General features: G+C 35.0%; 4 protein-coding genes across 9 annotated transcripts in view; all 4 read right to left on the bottom strand.

Annotated features, from left to right (window-relative positions):
- The window catches only part of LOC144472067 (midasin), a 125,102-nt gene extending 118,669 nt beyond the window's left edge, over nt 1–6,433 (bottom strand). The window contains exons 1-8 of the mRNA XM_078184763.1: nt 6,333–6,433; nt 6,032–6,258; nt 5,613–5,852; nt 4,503–5,536; nt 1,282–4,423; nt 857–1,220; nt 471–788; nt 18–317 (exon numbers count right to left, since the gene is read on the bottom strand). Of these exons, the coding sequence (XP_078040889.1) occupies nt 18–317; nt 471–788; nt 857–1,220; nt 1,282–4,423; nt 4,503–5,536; nt 5,613–5,852; nt 6,032–6,258; nt 6,333–6,410 (5,703 nt within the window). The 5' untranslated portion in view covers nt 6,411–6,433. The remainder of the gene's footprint in view (nt 1–17; nt 318–470; nt 789–856; nt 1,221–1,281; nt 4,424–4,502; nt 5,537–5,612; nt 5,853–6,031; nt 6,259–6,332) is intronic.
- A 593-nt stretch (nt 6,434–7,026) lies between these two features.
- LOC144472465 (proteasome assembly chaperone 4) lies at nt 7,027–8,066 on the bottom strand. 4 transcript variants are annotated; one of them, XM_078185582.1, is made up of 2 exons: nt 7,687–8,066; nt 7,027–7,572 (listed from the first exon to the last, which is right to left on the bottom strand). In XM_078185582.1, exon 2 carries the CDS (start codon nt 7,521–7,523, stop codon nt 7,137–7,139), a length of 387 nt encoding a protein of 128 aa, XP_078041708.1. In that variant the 5' UTR covers nt 7,524–7,572; nt 7,687–8,066; the 3' UTR covers nt 7,027–7,136. The 4 variants fall into 4 exon arrangements, with proteins under 4 accessions (XP_078041708.1, XP_078041709.1, XP_078041707.1 ...); XM_078185583.1 differs by having other exon boundaries at nt 7,697–8,066; XM_078185581.1 differs by having other exon boundaries at nt 7,027–7,609; nt 7,697–8,064.
- Nucleotides 8,067–8,923: 857 nt separating this feature from the next.
- Nucleotides 8,924–12,768, bottom strand: LOC144472939 (uncharacterized). The gene is made up of 3 exons (XM_078186405.1): nt 12,635–12,768; nt 11,706–11,978; nt 8,924–11,596 (listed from the first exon to the last, which is right to left on the bottom strand). The coding sequence occupies exons 1-3, from the start codon at nt 12,657–12,659 to the stop codon at nt 9,867–9,869; spliced, it is 2,028 nt and encodes a 675-aa protein (XP_078042531.1). The 5' UTR covers nt 12,660–12,768; the 3' UTR covers nt 8,924–9,866.
- Nucleotides 12,709–14,969, bottom strand: LOC144472940 (uncharacterized). 3 transcript variants are annotated; one of them, XM_078186408.1, is made up of 4 exons: nt 14,680–14,968; nt 14,528–14,606; nt 14,155–14,456; nt 12,709–14,067 (listed from the first exon to the last, which is right to left on the bottom strand). In XM_078186408.1, the coding sequence occupies exons 1-4, from the start codon at nt 14,681–14,683 to the stop codon at nt 13,664–13,666; spliced, it is 789 nt and encodes a 262-aa protein (XP_078042534.1). In that variant the 5' UTR covers nt 14,684–14,968; the 3' UTR covers nt 12,709–13,663. The 3 variants fall into 3 exon arrangements, with proteins under 3 accessions (XP_078042534.1, XP_078042535.1, XP_078042533.1); XM_078186409.1 differs by having other exon boundaries at nt 12,709–13,102; nt 14,528–14,969; XM_078186407.1 differs by having other exon boundaries at nt 14,528–14,967.
- Between the last annotated feature and the right edge of the window lie 2,756 nt (nt 14,970–17,725).

The following is a 17,725-nucleotide window of genomic DNA, read 5'->3' as shown; positions in this document are numbered from 1 at the left end:
AAACAGAAATAAATTACCTTTGCTTTATCGTCCTCTGTTCTCATTCTATCAACATAAATTAATTGAGCACCTTTCCCAGGATTAAAAGTCTTTCCAGAACTATTTAGAAAAGCTGCCATTGTTGTTTCGCACCACCTGGTTACGTCCCTAAGATTCATTTCCCAAGGCGATCCTGAATGAGCCCATTTAATGCCAGCTTCAGAGCTCAATTTTTCATTGAATCTAATCATTTTGTTCATTAAATCTTCTGGTAATTTTGGAAATTGAGCCTTTAAGATGAAACTCAAATCCTCTAGTTCTAAGACATCGACAAAAACCTGAGAGGGGGAGATCATAATTAAACTGAATTGTTCTAATAATTAGTACAAGAAATGGTATTATACAAAATATAAGAAGAGATGATATGATACAAAATAAAACACACAATAAATATAAAAAAAATACAATAATATCTAAAAATTATCACTTACTTGTGTAAAACGATTCAAAAATGATTTTGGAAGTCCCCTTCTAGCTCCACCTTGACGCAGAGGATTTTGGCAACCGAAAAGTCGTGTTCCAGGCTTGACAGTGAAAGTCATCCCCAATTCTGGAATATAAACTTCCCCACGATGATCAAGACAAGCATTCAATCCTTCTAGAACCGACTGAGATGCAAGGTTCAATTCATCAAGCAGGATCCAATCTCCGTTCTTCAAGGCTCTCAAGAATGGACCATCTCGCCATGAAAACTCTCCAGGCTTTCCACCCTCGACTGGCAAATCAGCTCCAAATAAATCAGATATATCCTGCGCAAAATTCAAACCATGTTTCATGTATACATCAATTAGTATTCAAGCAGATAAAAAATATTTACCGTTTGATCACTAAGATTCAGCCTAAGAAGTCGATGACCAGAGGATCTGGCAAGAGCAGACACCAAGCTGGTCTTACCAACTCCTGGACTACCTTCTAATAAGATCGGTTTCTTCAACTGCATAGCTCGCAGAACTTTTAAAGTATTTATCCTAGTTGTTGGACTTTTGAAAGCAAATCCTATGTCACTTGGTATTCCTTCATCGCCTTTCTTCACATAAAATGGCGAGATGCCAAACCTATCATCAAGGTCTTCTACATCAGACTGTTCGCAGTTTAATATCAATGTGGACTTCAAAGTATTGTGTACTTGATACTTAATAAACTTCACTGCTGAATCTTTGAAATCCTTGAACTTTCTCGAGCTGAAAAATACATATTATTACGTGAGTTGCTAAATCATTTACACAATTTTGATTCGCTTACTTTTCGGTGGCAGTCACACCAGAGCCAAGTCCATCAATGTAACTCAATGCTGCGCCATGGAAGAAAGAATCCCCTATTCCTAAGTTCTCACAGTAATTAACGAAATTTACCCATGTCAGCACGTCCCTAACACTGACAACAAGCTTCTTCCCTATCTCTGTTCTTTGCAACCATTCGAGGAAGGCTATAATAGCTGTAGAAATTTTCTCCTTCAATCCTTCATGGAGATTGTGCACCATAATGCATCTGAGATCCTCATATGACACGCAGCCCTCACACCAAATCTCAGTGAACCTGTTCCTAAGTGCTGGTGACAGTTCCTTCTTACCATAATCGCCACCAGGATTCATAGTACCAACAAAGATAAAGTCTTCGGCCGCAGAGACGGTTGCGTTCTCATCACTGGACGGTTTCTCAGCAACTAAGAGCTTACGTTCTGGTTCTAGGAGGGAGTTCAGTCGTTCAAGGACACTGTCGTCCGCCAAGGAGATTTCATCCACCAGAAAAAAGCCTCCAGTTTTCATGGCTTTTATCAGAGGACCATCCACCCATTCAAACAGTTTCTGACTGTCTTTGTGATCTCTAACAGGGCGAAGACTGCCAAGAAAGTCAGAGGCCTCTGTGTTCATGTGACAATTAACAACACTAAATTCTTGCTGTCTAATTGATGACAAAAGCTGGCAAACTGTGGTCTTGCCACCTCCAGTCTCACCAATCAGAAGCACTGGCTCCTTGAATTCACAGGCCTTCGTAAGAAGCACTGCCATTTTTCGCATCTGGAAAGTCCAGACTATATGTTCAAATCCTGGAATCTTCTTTGATAGAAGACATTCTAGAATTGGTTTAGTGACTGGAGAGGTTTTATATGAAAGTGAAAACAAAGATTCTGGATCGACATCTCTTTTCAGGTACTTCTTTAAAACCCGTCTGATCTCCAGACATTCTGCAGGATTACGAACTTTGGAGGACAGAACCAGATATCCTTCATCGGCTAGGTGCTGACTCCAATCGTACAAAGTGCCTTTATGGTCAGGTGCCAAACGGTACCGTTCAGCCCAGCGAAAGAGATCTCTGAGAGTTATGAAGCCTTTCTTACCAGCAAATGTTGCGGTACCTTTCCTTCTCATCTGAAGTTCCTTCATCACACTGATCACCTGTTCGCTATAAGTTTCTGGCACCTTGCATCTCTTGTGTAATATTATTTGCAACTCTTTCGATGGTATCTCGTCGAAATGCAGTTCAACAAATCTGTTTCTGAACGCACGAGACAACACCTTCCTGCCGCCATACAATCCTGGAGGATTCTGAGTAGCAAAAAGCATGAAATTATCATGCGCTTTGACCACTTGTTGCGTTTCCGGAATATATAGTTCTCTATTATCATCAAGCACCCTATTTAAAGCCTCTAAAACATCGCTAGGAGCTAAATTCAACTCATCCAAAATTATCCAATATCCTTTACGCATAGCATCCACTAGGATACCCTCTTTGTACACCAGCTTTCCAGTACAATCAGCTACATAAGTACCAACATACTCTTGTAAATCAGTATGCTCGTGATTGTTAATTCTTACACAGATATGTCCAGACGCTTTTGCTAAATATGTGATCAAACTAGTCTTTCCAACAGAAGTATCACCTTGAAGTAATACGGGCATTTTTCCAATGGATACTACTCGTACTAAATCCTTCAAATTTTGTTTAACTGTCTCTGTCAGTATGTAATTCTCTGGTGTCTCAGGACTGAGGTCACCTTTAGGAACCCAATATCCTTCAAAATAGATGAAACTATCGTTGGACGCACTCTGTGGCTTTGGAATTGGGGTTCTAAGAATTGCGCTGGCAGCCTTTTCACCCAAAATGGCCTTCACAATCATCCTCAGCATCAATGGATAAGATTGACTGTCTAATTGCGTCAGAAAACTCAAACAAAATGCTTCGTACAATGATCTCAACGCATTTCCACAAGGATTCTGAGAAGCTACACTCAATGCCCTGCACAGGGTTCTTAAACTGTAATGTGGCTTATAACCAGTTCCATCGATTAGAGTCGTTTCAGCCTCTTTTCTAACATTCAAGTAAAACTTGACAATATAATCAATCTTCTCAGGTGGAAGGTTCAAGTCTTTCAAATAGGAATTCACAAGGAGTTGTAGATCTACCTTTTCTGTAAGCTCGTCGACAAAGAATTCTGTGAATCTGTTCCTGAGTCCAATAGGAAGGTCTTTCTTTCCGACATCAGTGGCTGGATTCATACAGGCAAATATCGCAAAGTCTGGGTGCCTCTTGATTGGCTCTTTGTCTCCTCGCTCCAACAAGGACAGCGAGCCACAGGAGTCCTCTAACAGTCCAGAAAGACATTCCAACGTTTCCGCAGTAGCTAAATTTATCTCATCTAATAAAACCCAATCCCCGCTCTTCAAAGCTTTAACTAAACCACCTTCAACGAAAGAGAAAGCTAACGAATAATTACTCTGCACTTGAGACTGCAGTTTTTCCAATTTCCGAGCCATAGCTTCCCACTTCTTCAAAAGTTGCACTGCATCCTGATTTTCTGGATTTGCTTTTAATCTTTTCAGTGCTGCACTGGTACTGTGTATCATCAGGGTAGTCAAGGTTTTCCATTTTCTCTCCTCGATGCAATGCCCAATATGGCTCAAAAATTTCTTGTTTGGTTCAATAGCGAAGTACGACCGGAACAAGATCTCAAATTCCTCGCGGATTGGAAGAATTAAAAGCTTGAAGTCTACCGGTTTGTAACCACCAAGCAAGTCTGTGCTCTCGCTCTGTTGATTCATGTTTATTACCACCAACTTGTGACCAGTTATCTGCGCAAGATACTGAATGCAACTAGTTTTCCCTGTACCAGTCTCACCAACAAGAAGTACGGGTTCTTTTTGAGCCACACAACTCATAATGCGCTCTAAGAGACACACAGAAGGCCTTGTAAACGAGAAATTTGAACTTTTAACAGCGAGTTTCACTCTTTCAGATTTTTTTATCTCTAACTTTACTCTGCCAACTGTAAGAATCTTCTTTTGAAAATCTACCGACGGCTTGTGCATATTGCAAAAGTACTCTGCTTTTGTCTTCACAATACCTAACTTGTGTGCTACTGCTATTGCCAAATTCAATTGTTGAGCTGAAACAACAGAAACATGTAACAATTCTTGCTTTTAAATGTCAGAAGCCCTCCATGCATCAATATTAACTATACATACCACTGCTGGGCACAGAATAGCAGAAAACGTCCAAAGCATCTTGGAAGATCTTTAATGCAGACTCAGGTGAAGATACATCAAAATCAACTATTGCCCTAGAACACCACTTAATTAAATCTCTAGTAGAAATTTGTCTGGCGTTTCGTATGCTATTCACAGCTTCCTCTTCGTGTTTGCCAACAGAAAACAATAAAAACACGTCAATTATTCTTGTAGCCACTGTATGTAGAACTGGAAATGCAGTCTGTACAACAGTTACAAGTTCTTCCTTAGATAATGGTTCCACGTTAACACAAGACCAGTGTTTCTGGAATGGTAAAGACATTTTGAGCGACTTCTGCGTTCCATCAGCCGCAGATCTCACAGAGACAAATAATTGAAATCCACTTTTTGCATGAATTGAATCTCTGTATCCAGGAACTGACAATGTGTTATTTTCTGCAAGCTGGCCAATGACACTGATAACATCTGTAGGAGCACAATCAATGTCCTCCAGAAGCAACCATTTGCCAGATAGCACAGCTTCTGTTAAAATTCCTGGATGCCATAGAAATTCTCCAGGAATATCAGTACACAAGTACATTCCTAATAACATTTTAGAGTCTGTTTGATCACCTAATTGTACTCTTGAAAAATTTGCTGCATCATGGCCTGTCGCCTCTGCTAAAAAATCCACTAACGCAGTCTTCCCAGAACCAACAGCACCTTGTAAACATACATATTTGTTAGAAGATACAGCAAATGCTAGGTTCTGCAAATTTCTTCTTGTAGATGGTACCGGAACTAAGTTTTGTTCCCCTTTAGACTTCAATTTCTTGTACACTGGAAGGAAAATTCCTCCTATGGACACTGCTGGTGTCAGATCACCAAATATTTCATCCATTTCTTCAATTTCTGTAGACATTACATTATTATGGCTAGCTTTTTGGCACAACATAAGACACTCTTGATTGTTTGCAATAAAGTCTTTCATATGGATCAACTTGCACGATTCCGACATTTCTAACACAATTGCAATACAATTCATAGATACCCTGAAAAATGAATGAAAACAATTTATTTTTAACATGAATATTAATATCATAATGATAAAATAAGAAAGTAGATTACCATTTAACAGCTTGGTCATCAGCTGATAAATATTTGTAAAATTTTGACCAATTCCATATATACTTAAAATGCACTGGTGCACTGCACAGTATATCATAGCAGGCTGTTACTAAATCATAGTCAGTTATTTCACAATGTGATGACATTCTTTTTCTGTTATGTCTTTTAGCAGAAGGAGTATAGTCATCTTCTACAGACTCAAATGGTGCTGGATTTGCAACGAAATAGTGTTGAACAAAACTGTAATTACATAACAAATAATTTTGTCTCAGTTCTATTATTACAAGGGTATACAATTATGTGCTAATAAAATATACTTTTATTTAAACTAACAGATATTTGGAAATTTTATCTGGAATTTTCTATACGAAACCTAAAAATTAACACAGAATATCTTATATAATTATAGAAATACTTACGCTAACAAGTCAGGATTTTTACTAATGAGTTTTCCCAAGATAACACAATTTAATTTGTGCAACATATCCCCATCATTAAATGACACCTTCTCTGTGGACATGCTTCTAGAAACTATCGCAGGTATCAATTGTGGAAAACATTCAGCAACATCTTCTGTATACTCCGGATTCATCAAGAATTCGCACAAAACATTCAAAATCTTTTGACAATCTTTTGTGCTGATCTTCTATAACACAAAAATTTAGCACTGTTTGGACACTGACATTAAATTCGACTATAAAAAAAAGAGATATAATTTACCTCTGAATTTACATAGCTCGCAAGCTTATGTGCATAATTCTCCTTCCTTCCAACGAAAATCCGCAAATTTTCTAACATGTTTGTAGTTAAAGAAAGCCGGATCCCATGTGCTTTTGACGGCCTCATCTGAAGTTAGCACACGAAAACATAATATAAACTCTTTCCATAATAAAAGTCCCTCTATTATCGAACTGTTCGGATGATAACTTCACTTTGTGATGTATAAATGTACACTAGCATGTAAAACGCGTCATATTTGAGCCTTGCAAAATTTTAAAAGTTATTCAATTAATAAAATAATCATTTTACACTTGAGCTGAATATTCATAGGCTCTACCTAATTTTGATAAATTTAAATTTCTTATCTAGTGTTTTGTTTTGCGTCACAAATTCCCTAGATTGTTAAACTGTATGAATCGCTCCTTAAAATGCGCGAAATTTTTAAACAGATTATGAAAACAATTTGTGTAATTTTCACGTCGTTTAATGAATACATTAAAGTAACAAAATCGAGTAGTTTGGTACACATAAACTAAATGAAATTCGAAAATGTAATTAAAGGTGAGGAATAATTTCATGCTTTCTATATTTAATAACATTTTTATTCTAAATTATTTCGTATTAAATAATTATAATTCCAAGAACTGTAGTAATCAATATTATATGAAAAATGGAGGTAGAATAAAACATGAAATACTTTCAATTCATATTTAATATAAAATACAAACAGCATAACTTATATTTTACATATATCACAAGTATTAGTTAGAATGTAAATTTGTATGATATATTTGATATTTGATATTAGAAGATATCTGGATGCGTAGTTAATTCGTCTCTCAACTTTGTTTCCAGTATAAATAGAGTAGGATGGTTAACCTGAACATTAAGGCTGACGTAGACTGGTTTTGAAAGTTTCTTCGACAATCTCTGAGCAAGATTGCTTGATGTATCGTCAGAAATTGCTCCCAGAACATGTGTTGTAAGTGGTTCTTTTGCAAACGGCGACACAATGGCAAATGATAAGTCATTCATAACATTCTCCTTCGAGTCGCCGACCCACAAGTAGAGACAATTATCCATTTTTATGGCATGACAAGAAAATGTATGATAGCCAGTGTCTATCACAAAATCGTGAAACTTAAAACTACATTCACCGGTTTTTGGTTGTTCTTCTGCGTTATTTCCCATTTTTCTCCAATTTACACCTTCTCACGTCTATAAAAGTTGTTTTACTTTGCTAAAAAGAAAGTGCTGTGCTATTATGGGAACATAACCTGTAAATTTTTAACATTTAGTTTGCATAACAACGATCATAAACTATAGAATATATGTATACAGTAATTGGGCCTACTTCTGCACACCTCCAGACTGCAGCTCGATCCGTTAACAAGGGTTGATGTAGAAATTTTCTTTGCTTTAATTGTTTGGCAATTTACTGGTGAGCCAGTTCTGCTCTCATAATCAAAGAAAAAGAGAAAAAACAGCGAATGAACACGTGAACATGAAATCAGCACAACTACGTGTAGAACAATCCCAAAAGCTTCCGTTTGATTAGCGTGTCATCAAAGGTACGCGGCACGATATTCGATGTTTAAAGAGGCTTCAAATAATCAAATCTGTTACCTCATAGGATTCTCGAAAATGTATTTGCGAAGTCTATTTTACGTCTATTTACTGTTTAAAAAATCCATTTTACCCTAACACTACTTTACAACCATTAGCTCTATGTAATTATCGATTTCGAATTAGTTATAGAACAATCGAAGTTTCTTTCAATCTATAACTGATTGGAAATCGAGGTGATTTTGTATAAATAAACTATATGATTTAAATATTTCCACTCAACACTTGTAACTTAATTAAGTATTTGATATAAAATTATTAAACTAATAAATAAAGTATTCTTGTGTCGTATCTACGTTTTCTATTTGAAAAGGTTGAATTTGTATATAGCATAAGGTGGCAAAATTTTCGTCAACATATTTCATAAACGTGACCAATATTAAAAATTTTTGGTAAAATATGTGAATAAATTTGTGAATCGAATTCTGGTTTCGTTCTGACTCCCTTTCGGGTCTCCAGTCCAGCAACCACCACGTGGTGAGACTCGGGCAATCGATGTAATTCTCGATTTCCAATCAACTGTAAATTTGTTTCCAACTAATTCGAAATCAATAATTACATAGAGCTAATGGCTGTGAAGTATTCATGATGTAAACTGAATTTTTTAATTAGTACATAGACATGTTTCGCGTCTATTGCGCGGGAAACGTAAGACCACAAGCATGGTAGAATGAGTTAAGCTAATTCGTTCGTCTAGACTGGTATGTAATTAAAAATTTCTCGCTAGGTCTGTCTCTAAAATTTTAAATTAATAAAAATTACAGTTACTTAATAATTACTTGCTGGCAGATTCAATTTAAGAAATTCGTAGTGGCGGCAGCTACGGAAAAATGCTCAAACTCGTAGCCAATTAGTATTAGGAATGTACCGCTAGATGGCATAGTGTAGATTAACAATTTTTCATACCAAACGCCGTAAAAAGTTATTTGAATAAAATACTTTTATAATGAAAAGTTAATTCGCATATAGTTTATTGGGTATGTGAGCTATGATTTGGTATAATTTTTTTTACCTCGTATTAATTTTGTTTATGAAATGACCCGTCTCAAAATTGTTCCTAAATGAAATCATCATTTATAATTGTTATTTTCTTAAATTAATTAATTTGTAACAGAATCAAAGCTACCTAGTTTACATATAATTGTATTGCATCAAATTTCATTTTTATATCTCTGCTACTTTTTCAGTTATATTTAACTGAATATGTTTAAATTTCATTTTATATTTTAATGCAATGACATGCAGCGTTATTTTAAGTCACATTTTGTAGGCTGGAACTTCATGTTTATTTAAAAAACAACCCTAGCCTCTTAGAGTTGCTACTGTGACAGTTACAAAAATAAATGCTCGTAGGTATAAGCTCGATACATTGCCGAGTGTTGAAAATGCAACAGTTTCTTTTCTTTCTCACAACTTTTGTCTCGAATGCTATATATAGAAATATGAAAAAATAACACAATTCAAGCATTTGTCTTGTCTTTATCTTTTTCTGTAGTTCGTCAACTTTGGCATATCATATTCTAATATTGTTAGCTAATGAAAGTATTATTGCATATAATTCAAGGTTTTCAGACATGGCTTGCCGCTTCTAACAGTATGCATAAATCTTGTCATTATAATTGATCGAAAGGAAACAATGCAATTATGCATTAAGAAAGTATGCCCTACTAGTATACCCGCTAACCATCCCCTCGATTTATGCCATCGTCTAGATCTCCCCGATGAATCTCAATTGTAATGTGGCAAAGGTAAAAATGAATACAGTTTTAAACATTTAATAATACGGAAATTTGTTTAATTTTGTATAAATACGAGGTCGTAATCTTTATCTGATTATGCCTCGTTGTCCTCTCCATCCGGTAAGATGACATCAATCAGATGTTGTGGTATCGTTTCCTTTTTATACATTTAACAATTAAAGAATTCCAATGTTTTTTGCGAAGGTTCCCACGAAATGCATGTTTCTCTTTCAGCTTTCAAATCTAATTTTACTCTAGTTAACGAACCAATCATTTTACATTTTAATCTAGTCCTATTCTCAGATTTTATTTTGCTTATCATTGAAAAAAATTTATCTGCTTCGCCATTTGGGTGGGGTATTACTAAACACAACTCTGCGAACTTGGTAATGTTGGGGAATCTATATTCACCTATTGGATTTTTGATTTCTTTTATTTTCTTCCAGAAATCGCAGGCTTTTAATTCTGCCATTTCCTTTCTCTCCTCATGTGTAAAATATGAAGCCATTTCATGCCATTCTAAATACACACTATGACTATCAAATTTCGAGGGAAATTTTTCCAAAATATGCTTCAATTGGTCTTTGTGTATTTGTAAATTCAATGTAACTTTAGGTTCCAGAAATTCTAAAGCACCAAAAAACTGTTCATCGAGGGGCAATCTTGCAAGAACATCTTCATATGCAGTTTGATAAAATTTTTGTACATTTTTATAAAATAGTTTTATATCATCATCACTTGCTTCATTGGCCTCCATGATTGTCTCTATTGTTTCTTGAGCTTCATTATGAATAAAAATGCTTTCTACAGGAAGTAAATTATGGTTATCATATATATCAATACTGCGTAAATTCTGAGCTATTGTCATACATTCTCCTGTTAAAAACGCATATCCCAAAAATCTTAAAAATCTTTTCAACTCGGGCAATAATTGTTGTATCATTACATCTTTCCCTTCAAATAAAAGATTAAATTTTTTCATCGCTGTAAAAATATACTTTAAGAACTGTAAATATGCTTTAGTTAATTTCTTGTTTAATGTGTTAAAAATATAACTAACTATTTCTGTTTTGTCTTTCAAGTGAGCCTCTGCAATGAATTTGGTTAATACTGGCCACTGCATTAAAATTTTGTTTATTAAATTTGCTAGTGCCAACCACCGACTAGGACTTAATTGAATTGTTTTTCCTTTCCCAATATTGAAAAGTTTTTGAGTTTCTTCAGGCATATCTTTTCTCTTGGGACCTCTGGAAAAATATGTGTATATTCTATCAATAACCTTAATGATTTCTTGTGGCAAGCGTTTTGTTGCATTATATGCAGCTAAATGTATACAATGGCACGTGCATGGAACTATAGCAACTTCTTTATCTGTTGCCAATATTCTGGAGACAAATGAATTATGTTTCCCCAACATTATGTTCACGTTGTCTATACAAACGCCCACTAAATTTTTAATGTTTAAGTTATTCATTTCTAAGTTATACATTAAACATTTATATAGATTCTCTGCAGTGTTCTCTCTAATTTTTAAATAATCTAGTAAATACGTTGTGATTATACCCTCATTAGAATAACGAACTAAAATACATTTATTTTTATTATCACAGAGATCTGCACCTTCATCAATAAGAATTGAGAAGTATTTATTCGCTAAAATTTCTGCATGCTTTGCAATTATTCCTTTACTTAGCACGTTCGTTATTGTAGCTTTTATTTTGGTTCTTTTCAGCGAAATCTTATTTAAAATTTCTGAATCTGGAAAAGATTCATGTAGCATTTTTATATAATAACTAAACGAATTGAAAGTACGATTATGTTCTACTATGTCTACACATAATCTCAATTCTGCTTCTTTGATCATTTCTTCAAAATTTTCAGCTCTCTCCACATCAAACTCTGAAAATAATGTTAACAGCTGTTGTACTACACATCTATATTTATTTCATTTTAATTATCTGTACTTGTAATTACTATTTTAATCATAAAGTTAATGAATAGTACATACCTTCTTTTATCAAAACTAAAGTCCAGTTTCTTGCACTTTCTTCATTTTGAATATGTTTCCCTGTATTTTTGTGCCTTACTAGGTCACGTCTACATGCTGCTAGATCCGTTTGGCAAATTCTACAGTTTGCTTTTTCAATGTCCTCGCATTTTTCCAACCATAATGCAAATTCTGGCTCTTGCAACCACTCATCCTTGAACTCATTTCTCTTATATATCTTCTTGGTAGGAGGAGAAGATCCACAAGTACAAAAAGGACTTATATTTGTGCTGTCTATTAATACAAAATTACTTCACTTTATCAAAAATGTCCTACATATTTGTAGTAATCTTCCAAGAGACACCTGTCGCTGATTAAGGTGGTATTCTGGATTAGTAACAGTTTTGAAGCACTCTTTCTGATTTTCTTTTAACAAACCATAGACTGTTTTATATTTTGATTTCATACATGTATTTATTTATATTTCTAATATATACAACATTTTTTTCAAGTCAAAATAATGTTAAATGTATAAGCCACGTAACGTTACAGTAAGTCCCATTAAAAATATCTTCACGGTCGACATGATTTCAGTTGTCCTATTAATTAAAAATAAGGAGAAAAATATCTTCATTGGGAAAGATGTCGTGGCTGGAACTAGAGGATGGTTACAGTTTTTATAAACCAAACATGACAGCACTGCAAAGTTAAAGTTTTGATTTTTTATTTTCTGCTAATGATTTTCTGTTGCATGCTTAAGATCCGATTATATATAGCAACTATTCTTTCAATGTATAACATTCACAGTTATTTGTGAATTTCCCGGAGCTAATATTTTGTAATTGAGATCTTCTCCGTCGCTCCTATACACGTTCTAAATTTCATCTAAATTGGCGGCAAGTCTCTTTTGAAAGTAGCCCGAACTTATACGGGCTGTTTATTTGTTTTACCTGAATCCATACTCGAAGTCAACATTGTAAATTATAACTTTGGAAAAATCACAAAAAAAGTACTTGAAGTCAAATACATGCCAAATGGTGAGATATACAGCCAGAGAATGGACACTGCGCCGATAACGTCGCGTTGCAGTAGATCTTTCCAATTTCCAACAGTCGGCGGCATAGGGGCGTCCCGCGTATTGCACACTCCCCGAAACCGTCGCCAAACTTCTTTTTGCACCCCACTACTATCGGAAAATGTCTGGAAAGGAGAACACCAAAGTGATGGGAATGCGCTGTGTAGCAAAAACATGACCCACCCATTTCAATTGTCGACGATTCCGGGGAAAGAAAGTGCGAAGGGCGAGCTACCCCTATTCCGGTCCTTTCTGGCAACACTCAGAGATGTGTTCTTCTTGTTGATTATATGACGATCGCAAGGAAAGTACGACGGACGATTCACCCCTATTCCGGTCTCCTCTGGTAACATTGATCTTGATTAGACTATGTCTAAAGGCAACGTATATGCGATCTTTTATTAACATAGTACATATTTGTTGAAAAAATGCGACACGATCTTATTTTGTACCTGCTAACAATTATTGTTCGATAAATGATTAATTTGTATCCCCATTTAAATGCATAAATAAAATTAAACGTAATACTTTACATTTTTTATGTTATTAATTATTAAATAGTGCGGCGAAACTTCCGTTTATGGTCCATCTCAGAATTCGATGAAATTTTGAAAATAGGTTCTTTTTTTACTAAAATGACGATTGCCAGAAGGATTTTTGGCGACTCGAAAAAAAAATTTTATCATTTCAATGTCGCACTCTACCTTACCGACTTTTTATTTTATATAGAATATCTTCAATTACCATACCTGAGACACATAACCTGAGATGGACCATAAACGGAAGAACAGCCCAAAGTGTTATTTTGTTGTTGTTAAAAGAAGGTGCTCAGTCTTATTGAATTATTATTTCCACGGAGACACGTAGAATATAACTCTTTTAAAATAATCCTACACATTTTACATTAATTTCCAGAATATATATATTTAATGTCGTCAATTAATTGTAAAAATGGATCTTTGCCAGCCTGTTTAACCTCATAGCGACATAAAAATTCACACATATGATCTATAAGGGAATCTTTTCTGATTCCACCTCCAGTTAGACGAGCTCGCAAAGCACGCCACGATGATTCAATATTTTGTGTGTACGCTCCACTATCCGGATCTACGAAATTTGTACTATGGTTCACAGTTTTATGGATATAACCATGATCTTTTAAATTCATATATCCCTTCCAACAATCTGTATGAATTTCCGAACCCACTTCTACATGTTTTTTAATAAGAGATATTAACGTAATCTCGTCACGTTTATTGTCGGGACATACTTCCAACCGATATTTCTTCCCTCCTCGCTCTATCATACCTACATTGATAACAAATGTGTTAAAATCAAAGTTATTAAAGCTCGATTCGCTCAGAAAAATAAAATTATTGGCCACAATAATTGCACCTAATATCCACACTCCTTCACGTATACGCCCTTTTTCAAATTTCCTCCGTCCAACTTTGCATTCGTCAATCTCTACTATAACACCAGGACCACCTATTGAACCTTCCATCTCGTATCGTCTATCAAGACCAAGAGTACATACTTCTCTGCAGAATGAAAATCTGTCGCTAATCGTTTCCGAGGAAACCGTCTCATTTTCAACTATAGAGCACTCATGTTGCATTAGTTCGAATGAAAATTTCCACGCAAAACCATAAGTGATAATCATGCAAGCCTCAATGCTTAAATGGCATCGTTCAAACCTATTAAAATTTTCAATTAGAATTCTACCATATAGAATAATAAAAATAATAATGAACCAAGTAATAACTACCATGTATTATGTGCAGCTGTAATCCAATGATCATATTTTCCCATTTTACGACATCGAAAGCGACCTAGTCTTCCTCTGACTTCAACATACATCATTTTATTCTTATGTTTTCCACAATATTTTTCAGTAGGAATTAACCCAAGTTCTCTCACCCATTCTAGTGCTGACGTGAAATCATTCATTTTTTTTTACAATGTAAAACAAATTCAAATGACTCATTGTTAAACTATACGACTTATACAACTCTAAAAGCACTTGACAAACTGTTGCATCATACTTACGCATGCGCACAGCACGAACATAAAGTACAAAGTCGGTAAGTCAGTCAGTCGGTAAAGTAAAGCGCGACATTGAAATGATAAAAAAATTTTTTTCGAGTCGCCAAAAATCCTTCTGGCAATCGTCATTTTAGTGAAAAAAGAACCTATTTTCAAAATTTCATCGAATTCTGAGATGGACCATAAACGGAAGAACAGCCAATAGTGCTCTTCTCATAAGTGTTATTTAATTATCGTCAGTATTTATTATATTTTGTAATAGATATTTTAATTTCTAAAAAAAAATTTGCAAAAACAGCTTTGTAACGCTATCTGGAAAACGTAGCATTAAGTGGCTAGCAGTTTCAGCGATTTGCCGAGGATGGCGTTACAAGTTCCTTGAAATCGTTTTATAATTAGTTAAAAGCAAAGTAGTACCTGAATATTACAAATTACAATTATTAACGTAATAAACGAGCTTAATGAACAATTTGATATTTAAAAAAAAATGATTGAAACAGATTTTTTTAATTTCTTAAAATTTATTGTTGCCTATTTTTGAATTGATGAATTAGAGTGACAGCTATGTCGTACTTATTATTAATGGATTTAAAAATTAAAAATTTAGAAATTATTTTAGATTCATAGTTGGTAAATAATTTTGGAAGTTATTGTAGTAGAACAATTTGACGACCGTAGATGGCAGTACCATACGCTCTGCAACATTTTCTATATGGTGGACAGATGTTATTCAATTAAAGTTAATTGATAATTAATGCCTTTGAATTCCAGTAAAGAACATTAAAAACTCGAATCACTTCTTTCAATACTTTTAAAATAATTTACACAATCGGCATTAGGATTATTTGCTGTAATTAACTAATATCGTTGTTCCTATTTGTAGTAACAATTAATTTTAATATTCTTTAAAAACGTAAACAATTAATTATTTTCTAATCATTGAGAAGATATCCCCCTGTGATCAATAATCAAATGATAAATTTATAATGTAAGTTATGATTTACAATTCGTAACATTGCGGACAATTAATTTTTCAAAATACAACTTCGTTTGCAAAAATTATGTCTTCGAGTAAATGTGCAGTAGTTGATCTTCTATAACACGTGGTTTAGATGTTTTTCATAAACGAAAGCGATTTTACTTTCACTCTGTAGTGGATCGCAGTATTGTAGTAAAAAATTTAAGTACTACTTTTTCCGCGCCACCCGGTATGACAACTGCACATCGAGCCAGGCTTATTGATATACCTGCACCGGAATCACCTGCATGTGCAGTGAGCTGTATACCTAAGCCTCTAAACGATCGCGGCGCGTATAATTTATGAATTATTATTTTGTGCTATAATGTTGGCCCCACTGTACGCGCGGCTGTTTCAAGCCACACCAACGGGGAGTCCCATCTTGTTGGAAACTGAGATAAAAAGCACTTCCATTGGCGTAATGTCGCGGAATTGCCGTATCTTGGAAATATTAACATGTCGACACAATATCAATCAAGAATAATACAATCATCAAATAATTATAATTTACAATGCGACTGGAATTTCTACAAAATTTTTGAGGTTGATATAAAACTTGAACCATATTGAACTATGACAACATTGCTGTAACTATTGTATTTTTACATATTTGTTTACCATGTTGCAAAGTTTTTAATGTAATTTGAATATTATGTCAAAGGGAATTTATATTTAAAAATGTTCAAGCATTTACATATTTTATTATTTTAAATGTATGTTCCCTTATATCAGCAAGTAGTGTAGATGCTATATTTTCTTTTCGTGTTGAACATTGGACGTCGACTGTCAAATATAAAAGCTAAAAAAATATCTACAATCAGACATTTCAAAATCTTGTACATAGTCTCTCTAGACAGTCATGAAATTTTAATTGACTCAATTATCCTATGTAATCTATATTACTGAAGACATAGAGATACGTTTTTCTTCTGAACAAAGCTATACTAAACAAATTTTTATGTAGAAAATTCTCCAGGTTCTTTAAAAAGCCCCTAAATAGTCATTCGATATAAAAGCAACAAGATCTTCTAGACTATCACTTTCCCGATATAAAACATCTTGGGCAGTTTATATAAATTAACTGATCAACATAATAGCATAGAAACTCCCCAAGATAATCAATAAATTACCCAACGCAAATTCAACCAATTTCTCTAAACACTCCTTAAAAATGAATTGCCCAACAATCAAGAACATCAAAACTCCGCATATCCTACACAACAAACAAAAAATAAGAAAAATTCACTAAATTATACAACCTCCAGGAATGTCGCGTTTGCGACACCGTCTAAAACATATATAAACAATCTCCGTCAACGAAAAAACCTTGACTTCATTGTCAAGCCCAATCAATTACAATCGATCCAAGTGATCCTCCACCGTGAAAATGACTTCAAAGCGGTTTTCCTGCGCGCTCATTACACCTTAACCAGCTGCCGATCCCACGAGAGTGCTATGGGGGTTATCTTGTCGCGAATTAATGGTGATCCCCCGTCTTCCACCACTTTAAATCGACGAAAGACGCGGAGCCCGACGCTCGGGCTCTAACCAAACAAGTATCGGTTCTCGGCCCGATTCGGGTCCGATAGAATCTCGGTCCAATGGTTACGCCAATGGTGCCCCTTCGAAGAGAGAGGCGACCGATATGGCGCGGCCAGGTAGAGACGAGGGGGCCGAGCTCCGTGTATACTATAATTACGAGTAACTCAGCCACATTTGCGTTGATCCGACACCTTAAAGATAACATTTAGCGGCCCCTTTTATCTCCGCGGCAAACAAACCAATTTATACCTCGGGTCGCTTTTGTGCGCTCCCTCCGACCCTCTCGGGCTCTCTCTCTCTCCCTCTCTCTCTCTCTCTCCCTCTCTCTCTCTCTCTCTTGCTCTCTTTCTCTCTTGAAAT

This window comes from Augochlora pura, chromosome 7 (assembly GCF_028453695.1).
Source record: "Augochlora pura isolate Apur16 chromosome 7, APUR_v2.2.1, whole genome shotgun sequence".
Lineage (NCBI taxonomy): Eukaryota > Metazoa > Arthropoda > Insecta > Hymenoptera > Halictidae > Augochlora > Augochlora pura.
The sequence above is the reverse complement of the archived record's forward strand: the minus strand, read 5'-3'. Positions and strand labels throughout refer to the sequence as shown.